Source organism: Ictidomys tridecemlineatus, chromosome 10 (assembly GCF_052094955.1).
Source record: "Ictidomys tridecemlineatus isolate mIctTri1 chromosome 10, mIctTri1.hap1, whole genome shotgun sequence".
Taxonomy (NCBI): domain Eukaryota; kingdom Metazoa; phylum Chordata; class Mammalia; order Rodentia; family Sciuridae; genus Ictidomys; species Ictidomys tridecemlineatus.
The window spans coordinates 143,105,714-143,129,065 of NC_135486.1; the positions used below are offsets into that span (position 1 = coordinate 143,105,714).

The following is a 23,352-nucleotide window of genomic DNA, read 5'->3' on the forward strand; positions in this document are numbered from 1 at the left end:
GCAGCAAGTGCTGTGAGGACAAGAGACGAACGTGAGGAAGTCGAGAGTGACCGGAGGGTTCTGTTAGAGAGGAGGTGGCCGGGGGTTGAGCAGAGCCTGGGATGGGATGAAGAGTGAGTCTTGAGAAGACGGAGCGGGCGCGAGAGGCGGGAGCAAAGGCCCTGCGAGCCCTCGTGTGAGAGAGCGTCAGTCTGGCCGGGCCTGAGGGGGCTGTGTGGGGCAGCCCTGGCCGTGGGAGGAGAGGACCTGGCTCCGGGACTGCGGGGAGGAGTCTGGATTTTATTCTGACTGTAATGGAAGGTGCTGAGGACCAGGAGGCAGTGAGTCGGGGCCTCTCACGCTTACTTCTGGAGGAGAGGTGGACGTGGAGACCAGGGTGGACACAAGAGGATGGGTTAGGCCATCGCAGGAGTAGGAGGGACACAGGAAGTCCCGGGGGACGATGACCCCCAGGTCTGCCTGCGGAAGCCTTCCTGAGAGCAGCTCTGGGTCTTGATGGCAGTCCCACGAATCACTCCCCAGGCAGAGAGTGGGGCCCGGGAGGCCCTGCCTGGTCTCGGCCAGGTGAACGGTGGCCCTTGGTGAAGGTCAGGGCCGTCAGAGAGGGAGCTGCACAGGAAGATGGGCCCAGGAGACGCCCAGAGGCCAAGCTCGAGGCTGGAACCCTGAAGCCAGGCCTGGATTCTCCCAGTTTCCAGTGTCAAGGGGGGAGATCAGGTCATTTCCCTGCCGCCACCTGGGGTCGTAGCAGCCAAAGTCAGGACAACAAAGACCACAACTCCATTTCTCATTTTCATATCAATTGGCAGAAATTATCTTTATTAGAAAAATGAAATTTTCCTGTATTTACATTTTTACACCGTGTGATTGGGCACTTCTTTTGCCTCGGGATTTATGTACACATCAGTTTGCACACACATTTCATAATCCCATTCCTTAAAACAGTTGATAACACATTGAACAAAACTAAAAGACGTACTACAAGAAGACAACCATAGTAGATGCTTCCTCTACCGTAGAAAGGTGTTAAGCAAACGTGAGATTTTCGTAGCTATGCTTGGAAATATTTAATACGGTTATCAGTACTTCCTCATGCAGTGGATTAAACATGACAGATAGAAACCGCTGTGGTTGGTGAGTGAGACCTAACCCACACGAAGACCACTGAGCCCAGGGGCTCGCAGCTCGCTTTGGGCTCCACCGGACACGAGATCAAGCCACTTCTGATGTGGGTTTTGGACGGTGCTTGAAGGTAGCTATGAATGGAAAGCCTCTGCCTATGAGCTCCATCCCGACTGGGTTCAAAGCAGACTCAGACACAAACCCTGCAGTATACGCTGTTTCGTGCAATGACCTTCTTCTGGGAGATGACCAGTCCATACCCTACGCCACGGTCTTATACACCACGAGTGGAAAATAAATGGCTCATCTTTATTTTTGTCTGAGAATATCATTATTTTTGATTTTTATGATCTACTTCTTATTCAAGCCACCCATGAACTCATCTAATTCTTTCTGAATATTCAGCTTGAAATATAGATATACTATACATAAACACACACACACAGACATTCCAGTGTGACATCAACGACGATGAATTCTACCCATTAATTTGGCAAGTGTATGCTTTTAAATTTAGCAGGGGGACGAATAAGATTGATATTCAGAATTTTAAAACAGCTGGTTAAAAAAAAACCTTTAGGGACCCTCAAGCAACCAAGTCCCATCTAGCCACGTAATTACCTGTCAGTGAGTGCACTTCCTATGAAATGTTATTCTTAAGATCTTGAAAAGAGTCAAGACAGTTGACATCCTTCCCCATGAAAAAAATCAGGGTAGCATGAATGTCACCAGTGCCACATTCATCTTTCCCGATCCACGAGAATTCTCCAAGACGACCCCGAGGGGCCATACAAAGTCATCACTGGAGTCTTCTATTTCTCAGTTCTATCATTTCCCTAGTGATCATGGCCCCAGAGCTGTGTCTACAAACCTAATAAACTTAAGATTAAAAAAAAGGTAAAATAGATTTAAAAAGTCAATACTGTTCACTCGCTTGAATCAGCTTGACCGAGAATAGAGATGATTCGATAAGTCTTAGAGGGCTAATGTAAAAACCTCAACTGAACTCCAAAGGCTACGCGGCTGGTTTTCATGGCGGAACTGACAATGTTTTTTATATTTCTGGATCTTTGCTACTTGCTCAGTTATCAATACTCTTTGATTCGAGCCCTTTAAAATCCTGAAACGGCAAAATGTCAGATCAATGAGAAGCATTTAAAATGCCGAAGACGAACTCATGTTTGCTGGAGAACAATTAACCTTATTAATTTAAAAGGCAGCTGCGGCTTTGGCTATGTGTTATGTTAATATCTTTCCAGGGTTCATCTTAAACCCGTCCCAAAGGTCTGAAGGAGAATTAACTGGAAGAGGTTATGACCCGGGGCTACCACTAATGAGGAATGTTCTAGAACTGCAAAAAATGCAAACGCCTTGTTTGCCTGGCACAGTACAGAAGAGGGACTTGTGAGTGATAATCTGCTCTGTCTTGTTGGTTTCTGCAGACCGCTGTCACCTTATCTGAGGAAGTTAATTTGAGGAATACTCCATTTTAAACAATTTGGTTCTTGTTCCCTGGAGAGTTCTGTGCTTTGAAATATGGCTCCAAAGTCATGCTGTTGGCCAGATCATTCTTTGGGGCGCTCCACTTTCTGCATAGCTCAACATCCCTGGGAGAACATCGTCCTGCACTTGCAGACAGCAACAGGATCTCAAAATAGCTGTTAAATATCCACAGCTCTCTGTCTCGGCTACGTTTTCTCAGGGAGTGGGAGAAGGGCACTTGCACGGGTTCACTGACCCCCCAGAAGGATCGACCACGGAGCCTCCCAGAAAGACATCCTTTAGAATCCCTGCTCAGACTCCTCATCTATACCATGGTCCGCGTGCCTCACCTCACAGTAACTGTGGGTGCCAGAAAAGAAGCGTGGCTTTGAACGTGGGAGGAGAAGGATGCCCAAGAAGACAGGTGGGTGCCCGGGAGCATCGTCTACAAGGTGCATTCCACACCGGATCCTCGGGGCTCCTGAGCCCAGGGAATTATTCCAACTCAATGACTCTCCTTCGCGGGACAAAGAGAAGAAGCACTCAGCGGTTGAACAGTCACTCTAAGGCAATTAGGAAACGTCACAGCAGACCAAGAAGGGAAACACCAACAGAGCACTTGGGCCGCCGGCCCCCAGCCACCCGACTCCTGAAGCTCCCCAGCCCTCATGCAAACCTCTGTCCTCGACCTCGCCAGCCTCTGAGCCTCACTCTACCTGCCTGGCAGAGAGGAGCGGACGCAGAACACAGAGGAGGGACGCTCACCTTGCAAATGACATCACCTCCTTAAAAATGGGTCACGATGTTTAGGAGAGCTTCAACGAAGGGCCACAAGGCAGTGTGTGTGTGTGTGTGTGTGTGTGTGTGTGTGTGTGTGTGCGCGCGTCTACACACGCGAGCACACTATGTACATATGTCTAATGCAACAAGCCCTGATGCCAACTTTAAAGTCAGGAGAGAGTGGGAAGGGATGTTCAAGATTAGGCACATGCTAAAGAGAAAAAATAACTTCTCAGGAACCAAAAAAATAAATGCTGACTGCACTCCTATGAAGGAGGAGAGGACAGACAATGCTCGAGTCTCGGGGGGACTGTGGACAGAGGTGAGACCCCCCGTGTGATGGACACGGTCCATTCCTGACTCTGAGGGCCCGGGACCAGCACACAGCAGCTCTCTCCCCGACCCTCTTCTGACCTCCCTGCAGGAGATTGGGCACTTCGAGAATGTGTCCAACATCGGGGATTTATCAGCTGACTCTAGTTTCTGATGAGGCTGAGAACAACCAAGCCTCAGATTCCTCATCTGCAAAATGGGAGCAATCATCCTGCTATCCTATGGCTATTTTGAGGACCTCATTCTAGAATGTTCCTAGAATATATTCTATACTCCGTGTGGGTATATTTTGATACTTCCAGATTCAGTTGCTGACACATGGTGTGTACTTGTGATAAACAGAGTCTAACATCTCTGTACTGCACAGAACTGGGTTGGACAGGGTAAAATAAGTCCCCCTCTCCACCCGGCCGGTCCTCCCCAAATACGCGTAGACGCCCCGTGTCGTCTCTCTAGGGAACCTGCAGCCTCCCGTCTCCAGCCACAACAGTAGGCACTTGGTCCTCCCTGGTCCTCCCTGATACACTTATGCCCTGGACTGTCAAAAGTGTTCCTCAAAGTCCAAAACCAGACAAAAGAGCCTTGGGGAACTGTTCCGCCTTGCCCCTCACGGTGCATTTTCTAATCCTTGCAGGGTTCTTCCGACCCCCTTCTGAAGCACATGTCGCTCAGCAGAGCTGGGGGAGGTGATCTGCCCAGGGCTGGAGGACCGCGCCCAGCCTGCCAGTGCAGGGGTGTGGAGAGTGAATCACCCTCCTGGCTGGATGCTCCTGGGTCCCTAGACACCTCCCGGGCGTCTCGGACATCGGGGCATTTCCAGGAGCAGTGAGTACAGGGGAGAGCTTTTTTTTTAAAGGTTGATCTTGGGGTCGGATTCATTTTTACCTCTTGGCAACAACTCCATTAATCCTTTCTAACCCGTACTGTTTGCTCTGCGTTTGCCGTCCAGGTGGTCTTAGTTACCTTCCACGTTAAGGAACGGAATTTCCAAATCACAAGCTACTTCTGAAAGAGACTGTATTTTCCATCGCCTTCATAGCCTCCTAAGACCAAAGTGGACTTCAAAGGAGAGTGGACCCTCCGTCGAGTCCCGTCAGGTGACCAAGGTACTTGGTTCAACCTCGGTGCATGGGAAGTAGCGCTATGACTTCAAGGATGGCTGCCAGATGTCATCTTTGGTTCACGGTTTCAAGCCACATCCCTTGTGGGTCTTTCTCAGGGAGAAAGGCCCTGGGAAAATGAGGGAGAGTGAGAGTTTGTAGGAAACCCAGGTCACGGGGGCTTCGCGGGTCTGTCTGCACAGGGCACAGGAAGCCAGGTCAGTGGGCCTTTATGATTCTGACCCGAGGTTCTCAGAAGGGTCCTCCTTGGAAAGACCTAGAAGGGGGTCAGCCTGGAAAGGGGAGCAGAGCCAGAAACGAGACCCCGCGGCGGGCGGCTCCGGCCCCTCGCCAGTCTTCCCCGGATCCCTGCCCCGTCATCTGCCTCCTCCTTCCCCACCCAGGTCCCGTGCAGTCCCACGAACTCTGTCTCTCCTCAGACCCTCCGGGCAGGCGTCTCCTGGCGACTCTATGCCTTCGGCACTTCTAGGCACAGAAATGCAGGGGTGGGGAGGAGGGTGAGGGGTCTAGGGAGGAAATCTATGTCTTTGGATGGGTTTAGAGAAATCCAAGCCCACGTCAGCGTCCTCTTTAGAACTAATGTAAACAGCACCTACTCCACGATGGCTCACCCCAGAGTTTTGCCTTTCAAGGGACCAAGAATACCAACACCCCAAACCCCACTCGGGCTCTGTTACCCTCCCTAGAACTGAGATTAAAAAAATATAGAATGCCTTCTCTACGGGAAGACCACCAACCGGGGTTTCCCGGTGTCAGCGCCAGCACTGCCGCTGGCTTTTTAACACACGCTGTACATATGCACAACCCCGCTGGGAGAATACACCTGGGTGTGGACTGCAGGGATCAGGCCTCTATTATATACATGGTACACGGCACTGGTGTTCCCAGCTCTGAGCTGACAGACACCAGGTGGCAAAGCAGAACCCAAATGGACAAAGACAGATGAACACAGTGCAGCATGGGGGGGGGCGGGGGGCAAGGGAAGCCGTGCATTGGGACGACTTTTCAAGTATGGACCCAGAATAATCTTTCCATTGGCACTTTTCAACCCTGTTTAGCAAAAAAGATGAAGTATCGGGAAAGGGCCTGGTTTTGACTCAAGTCGACATAAAACGATGCAGCTGGAAGGAAGACAGACCTTGCCTGGGACCTAGCACATCACAAACCAGCCAATGGACGGAGCGTCCACCCACTTCCATCTTTGTTTTTTTTTTTAAGTTCAACTCTGTCTACGGCAGCCAGGGTCCACACAGACAAGGGCTCCGTTTCGGAAACAACCCGCGATCCCTCAAGGATTCACGCATCACCGCTCCGCACAGAGACACAGTCCAGACATGTGCATCCTGCTAAGGAACCTATTCAGCTCCTCTGAAGGGCATTTACGTTTCGTCAAATTAGTATTTATTTAGGTCTTAAACCGCAAGGGATTTCAGTGCAAGGTATTTATTTATATGACGACCGATTATTAAAGCTGCACTTTTTAGGTTTAAAGGAGATAAATTTTTAATCACCATTTAATTAACACCAACTTTCTTTTTCTCTTTTTCATTAGCAATTCTATTTGCAAAGAATTCAGGGCATTTGTCATTTCCTGAGAAGGATGCAGAATATTAAATACACATCCGTAGTAGACATATCAAATGGAATAAACAATGTGTGCCCGCTGACGACTGTGGGTCTTTTGACTAATTAACCACCTTGGCTCAAGTCCCATTTAAATGAAACTATTTCATTTGTAAACAAGGTGTACTTTTCTTTTTTTTTTTTTCTCCCCAGAAAGTAAGCGTGAATTGATGTGACAGATTTTGCCGCAATGGGTGAATTTTAATGTTTTCATCAGAAAAGCTAAGTATGAGGTCTTTCCTGGGAAATAAGATGAGAAGACCAAGGAGAATCCGTGAGACACTCATTTGTGGTGGTGGGTAAAGTAACGGAGAGCGGTGGACGGGATGGTGGGGTTATAATCCCTCCAGCTCTTGGACCCTCACTGGTGGGGAGACGGACCCTCTGGGAACTGTCTGCTTGGAGCGCTGAAGAGAGCCACAAACAGCCCCAGAACCCGCAGGTGCAAGGTTGGCGGGAACGACTTTCCTGAACAGCAAGGCTCCCAGAGTCGAGTTTCTGCCCAGAAGACTCTCCCACAGGATATTCTCAATTAGGTGACCGTGTGTGCTACCACCCACGGGCGGGAACCTGGCCATCGCATCCCCGTGCACCTCTCTGAGGATTGGCACAGAAGGGGAAGTCACTTGTGGTCACTGAAATGTCAGGAGACGGCAGCTCTGACTTAACCCGGGTAAAACCTGGGCGCTCTGCTGAGACGGCATCAGCCGCCCAGATCTCCGGGCTGGGATGGCGCGGAGCCCTCTGTAACGGGTGCAGAGCTCAGGGCTCCCGTGAGCTCCCCTCACCTCTGGTGCCGTTTCTCATGGGCGCCACGTCTCTGGTTTTACTTCTTGAAAGAACTGAACTGACCTGGGCTCCCTCTGCATCGCTTCACAGTACGGCCTCTCACTTGGAACCTGCCCGTCCGGCCAGTGGCTGACCTTCCTGTTGAAGCCATGGCCTTTAAGTTCAGTGAGAGAACGGGGGGTGGAAAACGTGTCTGTGGCACAGATTCTAACTTCCAACTGTTTTCACTGTGACTAGCTTTCAAAACACCTCGGATACGAAGAGAAGTCTGTTTCTCCCACCATACGACTGTGGGCGTTTCCCCAAAGCCACGTTTTCAGTGTCTTCCTCCATAAATGTCTGGGGTCAGCAGCCAGCGAGGCTGATCTTTGGGGAAGGCTTGCTGACGGAGGGAGTCAGCCCAACCGTGCTGTCACTCTCCGTGGAGACTGGGTGTGGCATGAGGCAGCGCCCTGGGCTCTGGGGACACCCGAGGAAGACAGGAAGCCTCTTTGGATTGGTGTTAAGACAGGCCAGGCTCATGAGGACATGGCAGTGGCCTCCTCTGGGTGAGCCCAGGGCTGGGAGGCGATGGGAGGGCAGAGTCAGAAGGGGCTAGAGACGGCGCAGCCACAGAAACTTAAATCAAGGCCAGGAATAGGGGTGACCATCCCAGGTCCTTTAATCTAGGTCTCCCCATTTTGGGGTCTGGAAAAGATGCAGCATCCAAGAAACAAAATGTCATTTTCAAGCCCGTGGGTCACGCGCACCACCTCCGCCTCCTCTGCCTGAGACGATAGGAACATGTTCCCCCTCCCAGGCCTCCTCTGCTGCCTACGGCCGACCCTCAGATTCATCCCAGCTCCTTCTCAACACGATGGGAGTGTCAGGGGCAGGGCACCTTTCCAGAGAGTGAGAGCCATCCCCAGCCTCCGTCCGCTTGGAGAACAACGCTGCCTGTGGAACAGAACGCAGCCTGAGGGGAAGAAACGGGTCCTTTCGGTCAACCTGCCACCCTGCTTCCTTCTCCAAGAGCCCAAGCAAACGTCGGCAAGAACCGGGAAATGGTCAGGCTGGGTCCACCACGGCCCAGGTTTCGCAGGAGGCGACCAAGGAGACAGGTCCCCTGCACAAACGGAGGGCTACGAGCCCGACTGTTTCCAGGATAGTGGTGTATTTAAAATATACTAATAGAGTAGATCCATACAAAATGTTTCAGGCATATCGTTTGCTGGTTTCATGATATTTGATTTTGAAACTAGAAAATTCTGGTCTGAAAAAGTGTCATAAAATAACAACGACCGTTATTTTTTCTGTTTGCTTTTTTTTTTTTTTTTTTTTTTAATGCGGCAGGTGCTGTGCTAAGAAGTTTCCCAAGTGTAAATATTCCCCTCTCTGCCTCCAACTGTTTCTGATAACGAGAGTCACCCGTGCTGTGTGTGCCCGGGTTTAGCAGAGTAAGAATGAGATGAGACAAACGCGTCTGGGGGGGGGGGGTTTCACATATTTCTGTTGGTGCTGACGAGGCAGTTTGCCTTGGAGAGAGAGTGTGTGTGTGTTTCAGCAGAGAGCGCTCGGCTCCTGATTCACTTCATCCACAGTTTGGGGGTGCTCAGGGAGGAGGCATGAGTGTCTCATGTTTTGGAGACTTTTGATTTGAGGAGGTTGGGGTGGAAATGGGCGTCCAAGAGCGTTTTGTGACATTAAGGAAGATAGACCTAAAACCATGCTAGGCTCGGGCAGACAGATGGCACGGTGCTCCTGACAGATCACTGTACGCATATGGCTGTTGGCACGTGTCACCACATTAACAACTCTGGGAACAGAAACACACAGCTAATTAGACACCACCATGGCTGTTCGGGGGACGGGACAAGTTACGGTTCCGCTGGGAGGGTTGGGGTAACAGATACTATACAACCCTGAGTCGTCACCAGAAGGGAGGAAATGCTAACTTACGTACACAGGAGTCTTCGGGGTCAACTACAACGGCCACTGTGTCGCGGACAGGTCCACACTTAGGTATCGAAGACACACACGCGTTAGTTTATGCGGCTCTGAGCAAGACCATCAGAGCCCGGGATGAGAGGAAAACGCACATCGACATCCAGAGAGGTCCCTGTGGCTCCGCCTGAGAGTCCCTGTGGCGTTTCGCTCCAGCTGTGTCTTGGAGGGACGTGGTGAAGGGAGCGGAGGAGCCACGCACACGCTGATCTGCTATTCTTGGGGGAGCCTGGGGCTCTCGGGGTCGGGCCTGGGCATGGGGGGCAGCATAACAATAAAGTGAGAACGGTCACGAGCCGGGCTTCCTAACCTCCCGCACAGGTGCACCTCGCTCCCGTGCAGGTGCGGTCCTAACTGTCCTATGGTCTGTGTCAGGGTCACATGCATACCATATTGCTTATTCTGTATTAGAGAAACCATTGGGCATTTCAGATGAGGAAATTACATGGTGGGCCGATGTGAATGGGGTCTGCATACAGGGAACCCTAACGTCGCCATCGACACTCCTGGGCCATTATTGCCAACACACCTGGTAAGGCATGTCCGGAGACCTGCCCTCTTTCTTGTTTGTTTTTGGTTAAGGACTCAACTCTCTGGTTTCTGCTGTGCTCAGCACACAGCTCAAAGATTCCTTGAGTGAAAGATTATGGCATGAGCCATGTGCAAAAGAGCCAACAAAAATGACCTCTCTCAGCCCTCCTCCTCCTTGCAGGGCACTGTCGGACGGCCACATGCACCCTCCAGAGCGCGCGCCACGCCGTGTTTCCCTGTGATAAGACAGTAATGGGAGAGTTTAGACGTCAGATTCGATACTAGGCATTTTCTTGTACACGCGTCTATTGCTGCAGGAATTCAAAACCCTGGGGGTAGAGTACATGTTATTCTTATTTGCAGCGTAAGGCAGAACATGCTCCGAAATATACACATCACTGTGGCCCCGACTGTCCCTGGAGCAGTACGAAGCCGTGGACCTCAGGGACGATCGAAGGTAGCTGTCGTTCGCGGCCTGCGAGGGCAACGAGTGTTTATAGGGGTCCGAGGGGCATCTCCCGATCACGAGGCGCTGGTCATCGGCGTGGGAGTGGAGGAAGGGGTTGTCGGAGGTGTGGTCTGGCAGCAGAGACTGGCTCCTCTTGCTGCCCTCCAGACCCTGGGGGAAGAGGGAGCTCTTGTTGCCCGAGAGTCTGCTGGAGGGGACGCTGAAGAGGCTCCCGTACAAGTGGCCCTCCAGCAGCCGCTCCCTGTCCTTGAGGCTTATGCTCCGGGGGGGCCGGCCCGGGTCCATCTCCCTGGGCTTATCCAGGATGTTGTCGTAGGAACGCTGGCGGCTGATCCTCAGTCTGCTCTTCTGGGACTGGAGCGCGCTGTTCTGCGTCCAGTCCTGCTGGTAGGCCTCCTCCCGGGGCGCGGGGTTCCCCGTCTCCTGCAGCATCTGGTCTTCGTCGATGTCGTAGAGGTTGCCCATCCGCAGGCAGGCGTCGCACTTGAAGGGGGACCTCATGGTGAAGTGGCCCGAGTAGGTGGGCAGGTTGGAGAGGCAGCTCCTGCAGTGGGTGGAGCCCTGGCGGTAGCGGTCGCTGCCCTCGCTGAGGGGGGACCCCTTGTCTTTGAGGGTGAAGTGCTTGGCGTAGAGCTTGTACTGGTGGTCGTTGTTGGGAAAGCCGTCTTCGCTGCGCAGCGGGTTGCGGTTCAGGGGCAGCGTGGAGTCCGCCTTGTGGAAGTTCTCGTGGGGGTCCTGGTAGGTGTCCGGGAAGCCCACGTTCTCCGGGAGGGCCAGGTTTTCCACGAACTGGGGCGGGTCCAGGTGGAAGCTGGGCTCCTTCTCCCCGTCGATGGTGTAGATCTTGTCCCTGGGCGAGCCCGCCTGGGTCTTCAGGTAGGTGCGCTCCACCTCGCCGCAGTCCTGGGGGAACTTGGAGGCCAGGGACCTCTTGAAGTTGTCCTTGGTCTTGTGGCTCTTGTTGTCCAGCTCCCGGTGGCCCGTGGCACGGCTGGACGCTTCGGAGATGTCCGAGTGGGCCACCTCTTCGGGAAGGTACCGGGGGCTCTTTAGGGAGTGGGTCCTGTTCTCGGCCGTGGTCCCCTCGTCCCTGTGGGACACGGGGTTCTGGCTCAGAGAGTCCTGGCGCAGGGACTCCATGGACTTCTTCCACAGCTGCCGGGGCCTGGAGTTGCCCTTGGACTCTGTGCTCACGGCCACCTCCACCGTGTTGGGGTTGGACTCGTTGAGGGTGAGAGGGTGCTGGCCTTGGAACACGTAGTTGTTGAGGTTGTCCTTGTGCCTGTTGGCGACGAACGTCTGGAGCTCACTCATGTTGTCCCCAAAGATGCTGTCCTTGCCCTGAAAGGACCTGTTGTCCGAGTAGATGAGGTTCCCCTTGTCCGAGACCATGTCCATGATGAGGGACCCTCTCTGGACGAAGTCCGGGGCTCTTTTGGGCGAGTCCAGCCTGGAGTTCATGTTGGACATGTTGGACGTGTTCTTGGCCGACCGAAGGAGCTTCAGCATGTTGCTCTGGGAGCCCGTCAGGCTGAAGTCTGGGGATTTCTTCTTCTCTTCGATGTGCACTCCGTGAATGCAGCTGTAGATGCCCTGTGAGGGAGCAGGACCAACAGCCGTCAGCAAGTCCCGGGGTGCCAAACCGTGCCCACCCGGACCTCACCCACAGAGGGGAGGCGAACTTCCTATGGGAACCCCGGAGACGCAACAGCGCCCTCTGACCCCTGGTGAACCCCTCACTGAACCTCAACTCAGAAGGCCTCAGGTTTATCCGACAGCTCCGGCTCAGCACCACCTTGGCCTCGAGTCACACGTGGCGTTTGAGGGAAGGAATCACCGACCTTCACACAACCGTGAGTCTCTGTGCCTCGGGACTGACCCACCAGGACGTTCGGTCGGTCCCCCAACACCCGCAGCACAGAGCCAGACTTATCCAAGTTCTCTAGCAGCGTCTCTGGAGTTTGGACACCAGAGAGTTAGCTATGGACAAAGAATCCAAGTGCCCAGGCCCGGGTCACTCACAATGGATTCTCTTCCGGAATCACCCGCCTGTGTGCGGAAGCCAGCGAGGGATCAAGGCACGGAGCCAGAGGAGCCAAAAGAGGCCCGAGAGACCCCCTGTCCTGGGACACACTGAAGGGAGGATGAGCTCCCCAGGAGGCAGTCAGACCCCTCGTGGAGGGACAGACACAGCCGCTGGAACAGGACCGTGGCAGGCCAGCTGGCCATGCTGTGGGGCTGCCGAAGGGGTGGCCACCAGGTGAAGTGGCTTGAACCCTGGAGTCGCCCTCCTTGACTTGTTATCAACCTGCTCTGTGTGTGAGTCTGTGCCATGCACTCAGAATTGGGTTCCCATGACACAGAGACGCCTCCGTTCAGTCCGTCCAGGGGACTGAAGGACTTAGGGACTCCCGGGCAGCTGAAGTATGACACTATCACCTCTAAGTCTCCTCATTTTCCACTCCTTTCTTAGAAATAACTTTTTAGTTTTTTTTTTCAGTACTGAGGATTCAGGGGTGATTCGCCACTGAGCCCCATCCCCAGCCTTTTTAATATTTTATTTACAGACAGGGTCTAAGTGGCTGAGGCTGGCTTTGGACTCACGATCCTCCTGCTTCAGCCTCCCAAGCTGCTGGGATCACAGGCGTGTGCTGCTCTACCAGGAATAGCTTTGTTTTCTGTTTTCACTTAAAAGTGTCTGTTTAGGGCCAGGAGCGAGGCTCAGTGGCAGAGGGCTTGCCTAGCGGGTGTGAGGTCCTGACAGCACTTGAAAAAACAACAACCCAATAACGACTGCTTAGCTGTCGTCAGGGACAAGCTCTTGATTCATGCCCTGTAACAGGCAAGAGGGCATCCACGACATTTGATGTGTGGCCGCCCACTTTCTCCCACCCCTACCCCAGACTTTGGCAGCTGTACCTAAAGGAAACAATCAGCTCCGGGCTGCAGGTCCTCCCGAGACAGGACAACCCCGGGAGGGACCTGCACAGTGGATTCAGCAGCTGCTGCGGACTGTGGCGTGAGCTACGGGAGGTCTGTGTGTTTAACTGACTCTGACCAGCTCACCCCGCAGGGACGCTCGGGGACTGTGGCAGCCTCCACTCATCTGCACGGCCGCTTTTTTCTGGACATTTCTAAAGACGGTTTCCACAGCAGCCTTTTTGGAATGGCCAACAGAAGGCCCACCCTTGTGGGTTGGAGCATTCCTCTCCCCCTCTCCACCGAGCCTCCGAGGCCCCGGATGCTGGCCTGTGGCTTTAACCTGCGTCCCCCTCTGGGGCCTGTGTGGTTGGCTGTTCATCCTCCTCACTGCTGGAAGGGCTCTGGAGCACCCACACTGTGGGTGTGAAAGTCCTGCAATGTCCCAGGTGCCACCGAACCTGCCGCGCACCTGTGCCTCCTTGCCCCGTTTAGTGATATAACCATCTTAGCTCTGGCCTGGGGGGTGCTGCTCCTTAGCCCTGGCCTACAGTGGGGTGCTGCTCCTTAGCCCTGGCCTACAGTGGGGTGCTGCTCCTTAGCTCTGGCCTGGGGGGTGCTGCTCCTTAGCCCTGGCCTACAGTGGGGTGCTGCTCCTTAGCTCTGGCCTACAGTGGGGTGCTGTTCCTTAGCTCTGGCCTGGGGGGTGCTGCTCCTTAGCTCTGGCCTGGGGGGTGCTGTTCCTTAGCTCTGGCCTACAGTGGGGTGCTGCTCCTTAGCTCTGGCCTGGGGGGTGCTGCTCCTTAGCCCTGGCCTACAGTGGGGTGCTGCTCCTTAGCTCTGGCCTACAGTGGGGTGCTGCTCCTTAGCTCTGGCCTGGGGGGTGCTGCTCCTTAGCTCTGGCCTACAGTGGGGTGCTGCTCCTTAGCTCCGGCCTAGGGGGGTGCTGCTCCTTAGCTCCGGCCTAGGGGGGTGCTGCTCCTTAGCTCTGGCCTACAGTGGGGTGCTGCTCCTTAGCCCTGGCCTACAGTGGGGTGCTGCTCCTTAGCTCTGTCCTGGGGGGTGCTGCTCCTTAGCTCTGTCCTGGGGGGTGCTGCTCCTTAGCTCTGGCCTAGGGGGGTGCTGCTCCTCTGGATGGAGATCAGGTGCTTCCTGACGTCAGAATCGGCTGATGACTGCGCTTTTCCTTCTTGTTCTCAACATTATGAAAACACTAGTTTAATTTGTTTTTTTCTAAATTTGCAGTTTTATTTTAACCAGCTCCCTTTCTCTGCCTGGAGATTCTAGAAATTTTCTCCCTCCCTTCTCCCTCAGAGCAATCTGCTCCCACCGGTCAGGGTGAGCTGGCCCCTATGGTGCTGCAGGAGGCCCAGTCAGGAGCTGGGCTGGTGGCAGGAGGTGGGTGGGGGCTGCCTTGGGCTTCTAGGACTCAGGAGACACCGCTAAGGCAGGTCCCAGGCACAGGAGGCAGAGGGAAGGAGCAGCCAGGTCTGGATGACCGCATCCTCCAAATGAGTTGAGTGGCCTTCCAGATCACTGCCCAGGAGGACAGGAGCACATCACAGGAAAACTGGAAGAGTCGGAGGCCTGGGACCCACTGGACACGGGTCCCAGCTCTGACATCCATCATCTGCATGGCCTTGGACGGTCACTCTGCACCCCTGAGGGCCTCAGCTCCCAGGTCTGTGAGTGGGACTTGTGCCCTCCTCCGTGGACGCGGGGGCAACATAAAATGATGCCAGGAAAGCACCCAGCACAGTGTGTGCTCCGTCACTGTCACCTGGATGCCTGTCCTGTGGCTGTGACCTGCCCTGGCCTGCTCTCACCCTGGCTGGAGCCCGCAGAGCCCATTCCACAGAAGCTGCAGGGACACACACTGCTCTGTCCCACTGAAGATGGGGCCCAGATCCTACCTGGGGGCCAAATGAGCCCCTGGACAGGGTGGCTTTCCTCCCTGAACCCCTCTCTTCTCTGTTATTCATGGGGCCATGGGAGTAAGATGCCCTCTTGTCCCCTCAGTGGGCTCAGAGGGGACACATGGGCCCCCTCCCTGGGGCAGGCCCTCTGCTGCTCCCCCAGGTGCCTCCCCTGCTGGGCCCCGACCCTCACGCGTCTAACTTCTGTGGCCCTGACTGCAGGGCCACCAGGTGCGTCCCACGTCCTGGCCTGTGGCTCGCTGCACCTCCCACTCCTAGCACTTTGGGTGGCAATCTTGGTGGCTCTCTCTGCGGCTCTGTTTGTTTTTCCCCTTTGGTAAAGGAGGGGATTGAAAACTCAGGGGCCCTCCACCACTGAGCCACACGCCCAGCCCTACCTATTTTGCATTTTATTTAAAGACAGGATCTCATTGAGTTGCTTAGGGCCTCACTGAGTTGCTGAGGCTGGCTTTGAACTTGCAATCCTCCTGCCTCGGCCTCCCGAGCCACTGGGATTACAAGTGCATGCCACCGTGCCCAGCCCCATGGTGATTTATTTTTATTTTTATTTATTTATTTTCTTTTTGCTGGTGACAGTGAGCATTTTTGTCTAAGTAGAAGAGAAAGTGTTTTGTAGAGAAAACCAAAGGAAAGAGCACCCCAAGACAGGAGGGAGCGTTTTTGTAAGACATTGAGAAAGGGGGGGAGGGAGGGGCTACCGCTGTACGAGAACTCGGCTCCCAGGTTAAATCAGTGTCTCCTCTGAGCTCCAGCCACGTCCCTTGGCAGCGCCACGGGTGCCTGAAACTCGGCTGGCATTTGCGCTGCGCCCTCTGGAGTATCTCAGGGTGGGCTGCCCGCGGGGAGGGTGGGCTGCCCGCTGAGAGCCCAGGGCTTCGTCTACTGGCTGGATGTTCACTGTGCTCACAGGAGAACGAGGATGAGAAGAGCTAGGATCGATGCAGACACTGTCCGCTTGGGGCATGTAAATTTCAGAGCATCAGGGATCAGCTTCCTTAGAAAGGAGCCCAGTCTCTGAAGCCGACTGATGCATGTGACCACCTCTGCCTGAGAGGTCTAGCCTCTGGGTGGAGTGTGCAGCGCCCTGCTATCTCAGGAGAACAGTGAAGCCCAGGTCCCACTGTGGCCTTGGGAGCCTCAACCTCCCGCTGCAGGACGGGTGGGATCGGGGCAGCCTCACTGGGTGCTGTGGAGACTGGAGAGTTTGGAGGGGACGCCCCTGGCCCAGGCCTGCAGTGAACACACTATGTGCAGCTGTTGCTGCAAATTCCCTACTGCGGGGTTTTGTTTCATTTTAAGCAGATGATTGCGTGGACCCAGTGAACGGGGTTCTGCCTGGGCGTTGCTCCCCGTGCTGTGAGTTAGAGTGGACATAAGATGGTGAGTGTGTGGACGTGCCTGAGAGGCAAGCTTTGCCGGTGGAGGCAGCCCTTGACCAGAAAGGAAGGGCCTTTTTATTTAACTCAAAGCCGACTCAGCCTATTCTGAGCTCCCCTAATAAACAAGAGGCAGGAAAGTATTAATAAGAACGAGAATTTCCTCCTCATACAGATCAGGTTACACTGACTTTAAAATAGAAATTTTGGGGGAAGGAGAGCCAGTACTCAAGGAGGGCTCCCCGCAGCCTTTGGGGACACAGCAGTGATGGTACCTGGGAGTCCCCATGGGGATCCAGAAGTCCCTGCTCACATAGCACCAGGGGCCTCTCCCCCTACAAGGGGTGGCCAGATCCCCCTGTCCTGCAGCAACACCAACACAGCCTGCTCCTAGCTCCCTGTCCTCTCCTACCCCCCAGGAGGCTTGGAACGGGGGCCAGGGACTTAGCTCATTTTTGTAATGATGATCCTATCAACTTGGCTTCCTTCAGGGGTTCTCGGAGAGAGGAAATGCTCTTCCAAAACCAAGCAGGATTTACAAGCAAACGCCACAGTGTGCATTTGCTCAAGATAATCCCAGAATCATTTGGATATGAAAAGCCTTTGGTAATTGGCTGGGAGAATTAAAGTTGGCATAATACCTAGCTATATGCATGCACGTTGTTATTTTTAAGCAATCTGTGTGTTTAGATGCCATCAAGCTAATTAGGAAGTATGTATTTGCACAGAACCCAAGTTTGGAGTGCTATTGAATGGAGAAAATAAATCTTTCTCACTAAGCTAATGTGTACCTTCCGAATCTCTAAAGTTCTTAAAATCGCCGAATGCTAAGAATACACAAATTTATTTTAAAGTGATTATTTAGTTTTCCCAATCAACATTAGCATATAAAATCAGATGTTTTTAAACAGTGTTTTTTTTTAAACCATATTTCAAATTCTAACTCAATTAAGCTCTTTCAGGGTGAAAAAAACCTACCAGGTGGTAAATGGAAGAAATAGGTACAGATGGAAGAATGGATGGATGGATGGATGGACAGATGTGTGGATAGACTGACTGGAAGATGCATGGACAATAGCAGGTATGTCATTTCTTACACTACAGGTAGGGGTGTGTCTAGGTTGTGGCACACGTGTGAGCATGTTGTGTGAGTTGCACGCACATGTGTGTTCACAGTATGAACTGTATGAATGTCCTGTGTTGCTCACATGTGATGGTTTGTGGTTTGTGGGAGAGTGAGGGCTGGATTCCAGCCCTGTCTCCACATTGCTGGCTGTGTGATCCGGGAGAACTCTCTCAGCCTCCGCTTTCGAATTTTGCCATTTGCAAATCTGGGGCTACTGGCACTACCTTCCTCACCTTCAGACTGCAGACTAAGTGAGAGGAAGGACATAAAGTCCCTGTATGTACCTGGCCCATTACGGAGGAACTCGTCACGTGTACCCTGGGAGGAAAGCGCACTTCCAGACTGAGCTCTGGGAAGGGTTTCCAGGAGTCACCCGTGAGCTGACTGCAGCGGTGTATCCTGTGCTGTTGTGTGTGTTGAGCCGTGTGTGTTGTGTGTGTTGAGCCGTGTGTGATGAGTTGTGTGTGTTGAGCCGTGTGTGTTGTGTGAGTTGAGCTGTGTTGAGCGGTGTGTGATGAGTTGTGTGTTGAGTTGTGTGTTGAGCTGTGTGTTGAGCTGTGTGTGATGAGTTGTGTATGTTGTGTGTGTTGAGCTGTGTGTTGAGTTGTGTGTGTTGAGTTGTGTGTGTTGAGCTGTGTGTGATGAGTTGTGTATTGAGTTGTATGTGATGAGTTGTGTGTGATGAGTTGTGTGTGATGAGTTGTGTGTGATGAGTTGTGTGTGTTGAGCTGTGTGTTGAGCTGTGTGTGTTGTGTGTGTCGAGCTGTCTGTGCTGAGCTGTGTGTGTTGAGCTGTGTGTGATGAGCTGTGTGTTGAGTTGTGTGTGTTGAGCTGTGTATGATGAGCTGTGTGTTGAGCTGTGTGTGTTGTGTGTGTCGAGCTGTCTGTGCTGAGCTGTGTGTGTTGTGTGTGTCGAGCTGTCTGTGCTGAGCTGTCTGTGCTGAGCTGTGTGTGCTGAGCCGTGTGCTGTTTTCTGGTGGATGTGCATGGAGTTCTCTGGTGCTGCAGGTCTGTGTTTCATCCAGGCTCTGCTGGGTTGCACGTAGTTTTGTTAGAAGTCTGTGCGCGTTGCGTGCGTGTGACGCAGATCTGTTTTGTTGTGTGAATCAAGTTACAATGACGTGGAAGTCTACGTACTGGCTGGCGTATGTGGGTACTTAGGATGGAGGCTACAGTTTTTAAATGGAATTAGTTACTAATATTTAAAAATTGGTTTCACATAAAACCAGAGGACCCTTTCTCTTTTGAAAGTAGAGCACCTCACAATGTCGGCCATACCTCCCATAAGACAACCCGAGGGCAGCTGAGAACGGCCGCCTCCTTCGGTTAATAACACGCCTTTTGCCCGGTTCTCCGGACTCCCTGCTGCTCCCCCGTGGAGACCCACAGTGTGGCCAGGGTGCTTCGCCTCACCGGGGCTGCTCTCCTCAGCCCAGCCTGCCTCCCCATTCCCGTTCCCTTTCTGAGTGAGACGTGCACAATCCCTGGGTCCTTTCTGACAAACCCAAGCGGGAGGGTGAGGAGGGGAGGGTGTGCAGACCCCCAAAGAAGTAAAACCCGCCCACTCCTCTGGGGTTCCTGGGCTTCCTGGACCTGCCCGCTCCCCCAGGACGCAGCCAGCCATGGTACTGACCCTGCTGATGGAGAAGAGCAGCCCGGGCCGGTCCGAGCACACGCCCGTGAAGCAGAAGCGCAGCTTCCAGTAGAAGAGGTGCTCCCAGATGAAGGTGATGAGGCTGAGGGCCATGGCGGCGGCCAGCATGTAGAACACGCCCGCCATGTTGTCGATGTCCAGCTGGCTGCTCATCACCTCGTTCTTCTCGTTGTGGCAGATCCCCGTGAGCCACAGAGTCTCCAGCTCCTCCATCTCCCCTGAAAGGAACACAACACCCAGGCAGTGAGGACCAGAGGGGTTGGGGACAGAAGTGCGTGACCTACAGCTGGGTGACCTTCAGGCAGGACGGCCCCTGGTCGCTCACTTGCTAAGTCAGGATAACGAGGTGAGGCCCCTGTTCTCATCACCGCGCTCAGAATGGAGGCCGGGGCTCCGTGCCTGCTCTGGTTGGGTTGGGTCATGGCTTACCCACCCCTGCCCCCAGGACCTCGCCAAGCTCTGAGCAGCATGTGGGGACCGGCCAGCAGCAAGCTGCACGGACAGACCTCACTGCCACCTGACTCCGTGGCTGGCCTGCTGTGGGCCTGGAGCCACGGTTAGCCGTCTGTGGAATGTGTAGCCCCTGCTCGGAGCCGTGGTGAGCACCCTGCAGTGCCTGTTCCCAGTCAGTCCTCCTAAACGATGGCTCCTGCTGCCCCTGACTGTCACCCAGAGAATGCCACCCAGAGAATGCCGCCCAGGGCCTGGTGGAGGGCAGCCCCCGAACAGATCCGTTCCTTCTTTCCCATCTCTTTAGAACATCCAGAGTCACTCCAGAAAGCCACCCACCCGCAGTACACGTGGGACACAAGACTTCAGTTGAAGACGTCTCCGGCTCTGAATGGCCCCTTTCGAACTAAACACCTCCTCACTTCAGTCGCAGTGAGAGGAGCAGGTGGGGTTTTCAATGAGAGGAAACTGGTGGGCATGCTTAGCATCATCCTCCGCCTTTGCCATGTGGGAGGAATTCTCTGATCTAAGCGTCTGGTAATTACACCGGCTGTCGGGCAATTCACTAAACCATGGCACTTAAGACGATGATTCAGCCTTTAAAAATCATCTTTCAAGGATCCCGATAATCAAAGAAGATGCATGTGATGTTAAATTCAGATTACGGCTATATGCATATATGTGCATATGTAATTTCTAAGATGTGATAAGAGACATTTGGAGGAAAATAAATACTTCAAGTGTTTTCATTGATTCTCCTTTAAAGAGGTGAATCATGATTATTGATCTCAAATGGGTCCTTTTGGTTTCGTGAAGTTAGCATGTGTGGCTCTTGGTTTTGTTCTCGCTCAGGAATTACTTGAGCATATGAATCTAAGTGGAGAGAGATTTTTTTGGTTCAGTCTTTGAAGATGCCATCCAGTTTCCTCCTGATTTGGACTGCAGTTGTGAGACGGCGGCTGATCTTATTGGTGCTACTTTCTTTGCAATCCATATTTTCTCTTGAATTGCTTCTGAGGATTTCACTCTGTAAACCCCGATCCTCAGTGTCTCTACAGCTTTGTGATTCCAGGCCTTAGAACAGCGATGAGTTGATTGTACAGCATGTGGCCTTTTCAGACTGGCCTCTTTGACCTATTAACATGCATTTCTGATTCCTCTGTACCTTTTCCTGGCTTGACAGCTCATTCCTGTTTATTAGTGAATAATACTCCATGCTCTGGATGGGCACTGTATTCATCCGTCCACTTACTTAAGGACATCTTGGTGATTACAAAGTTTGAGCCACTATGGATAAAATTGCCCTAAACATTTATGTGCAGTTTTTGGGGGGACTCATATGGTCAAATACTTAGGAGCATTCCTGCTGGATTGTAAGGTGAGAGTCTGTCTAGCTTTGGGAAAGTGTGACCTCCATTCCAAAGTGGCTGTCCCCTTCCCCACTCCTGCCATCAAGGAACAGAGTTCCTGCTGGTCCATGTTCTCACCAGCACTGACTGGTGCTGTGGGCATTCAGGATTTTTGCCATTTTAATGGGGGGTATCATGCTATCTTGTTTAATTGGGGTGTTTTGCTTTAATGAGCAATTCCCTAATGACCTATGATAATTCTCTTTTTTTTTCTGAAAATTTTTAAGATATTCTGGGCTTTCTTGTTCTACCTTCTAGGTTACTGACCTTGTTTTAGTATCTCTATTCCTTTCTCTGTGGGCTGCTCTTGGATGATGCCCATGCATCCACCTTCCAGTTCACTTGTTCTTTCAGTGTGATATGCAGCTTTATGTTTCAATTCTGATCTACTTATTCTAACTGGGGCATTCGTTGTTTTTGTTTTGTTTTGTTTCTGGCTTTCTTACAGTTCTGCTCGGTCTTTTTGTCAGGATGTCGCACTCTGTCGTTGTGATTTTTGAAACTTTTATGTATTTAACAGTTTTAAACCTATGATCTTACCGACTGGATCTCGCACTGCTCATCCTCTGTCTGCTGCGTGTGCCTTGACTCATGGTGGATTACTTCCCTGTGACATTTGTAGCTTCTGATCAGGAGCTAATCCTCTGAGAGCTGTTCCCCCTCTCACCACCATGAGTCCCCAAGAACCCCGCGTTATAGAAATGTCTCTACCCAGGGTTTCTGGGTTTGCTTCTGCCACATCTCCAGGGGTTTTCGATGTACTAGTTTCAGTATGGGAAATAAAATTTGTAATGCAATTACTGCACCATTTGTACAGCAGACCTTTGGAGGCCAATACTTACTTGTGTTTCAATTTCTCATTCAGAAGCTTCAAACAGATGGCAAACCTCCTTGCATTTCCTTCACTCTGATGGACAGAGATTTTTCCTGGTTTCCTTTTCATAGAATAAGTGACTCACTAAGGCCTCAGATTTGTTCATCAGAGGGAAAGCATACATATGTATGAAAGAGAAAAAATGTGAAACCTGTCCCCTTACAAGTTCTTCACCCACAAAGAAGGTGGCTTGTTCTTCAGTGGACAGGGCCAGGGGTGGGAAGGGGCATCTTGATTCAATTCCTTTCTTTCCAACAGCCCCCGGCACTTTTATACAGTCACACGTGTCGTCAGAGACTCGAAGATTACGTCATTGTCCCCCAGCACCACCAGGAGCTGAATCCAATCCCTGCGTCCGCCATGTTGCTTGAGGCTTACGTCACAGCTTCCTCTCTTCCCCACACCACCCCATCTCCTCCCCAACGCTGACTTCCCTCCCCCTTTGGAGTTTGTGAGGGCATAAAAATAGGTCTTCTGCTCATGACTCACAAGATTCCCAGCACATCTGTCCTTTACTCTTATCCCCCAAAGAGCCAGTTTGCCAGCCTGCAACAGCAGCCACCAGGTACAAGAAACATCACCTCGATGATTTTTTTCAGGATGTAACTACAAAGGATTTTCTCCTGCCCTTTTCCCCACACAACAGCTTTCTTTAGAATAAGTCAACTTGCCCAGCCAGGCCCGGATTCCAAAAAGAGAGCAAATTCCCATTTCTCAATTCCAATTACAGCCTGTTCCAATCATTTTTCAGTTAATCATTCCTTGCCTCGTGGCCCTCTCTGACTAGGGTACCGAACTGTAGTTCAAATACTTTCTTATTTCGTTTTTAATTTACTCAAGTATATTGTAATCTCCTTGAGGGAGAGCAGGGACCATGTTTTATGGTTTTGATATTTCTCATGGCTGGCAGCACACAGTGAGCACTGAGTCCATATTTCCTGTTTGTTTCTTTCCTTCTATCCCCAGGCTTCTATTGGGCAGGACTGCAAAAAAAAAAAAAAACACCAAGTTCAGGTCTCTTGGGTGAGCGGTCTTGCCAAGGGGAACCGTGCCAAGGGGAACCGTGCCGAGGGCCCGAGGGGCGGTGTGAAGCGTGTAGCCCCCGCTGGGTGAGCATCCAACGCCATTTTCCACAGAGGAGTCCGTCAGATCACTTCCTGTCAGTTTTCCTACTGCAAAGAGGTCACAGTCTTTGTCAGTGTCACCCCGTGAAGCAGAGCTGACAAATGGGAAAATTAAATCTCTTTCCGGAAGCCGACTCCGTCTTGCTGGGAAGCCACAAGCTAAGGGCCCTCCTGGGAGCCGGCGGAGCCTCGGGTTGGCGGCTCTGGGTCTCATCCACAGTGTCCCTCTCCCTTCTTGAGAAGACAGACC

General features: G+C 52.5%; 1 protein-coding gene across 1 annotated transcript in view; it reads right to left on the reverse strand.

Moving 5' to 3' along the window:
* Positions 1 to 783: 783 nt before the first annotated feature.
* Positions 784 to 23,352, reverse strand: part of Grin2a (glutamate ionotropic receptor NMDA type subunit 2A) — a 330,729-nt gene continuing 308,160 nt past the window's right edge. Inside the window, exons 12-13 of the mRNA XM_078024622.1 lie at positions 19,225 to 19,463; positions 784 to 11,826 (exon numbers count right to left, since the gene is read on the reverse strand). Coding sequence (XP_077880748.1) covers positions 10,027 to 11,826; positions 19,225 to 19,463 — 2,039 coding nt within the window. The 3' untranslated portion in view covers positions 784 to 10,026. The remainder of the gene's footprint in view (positions 11,827 to 19,224; positions 19,464 to 23,352) is intronic.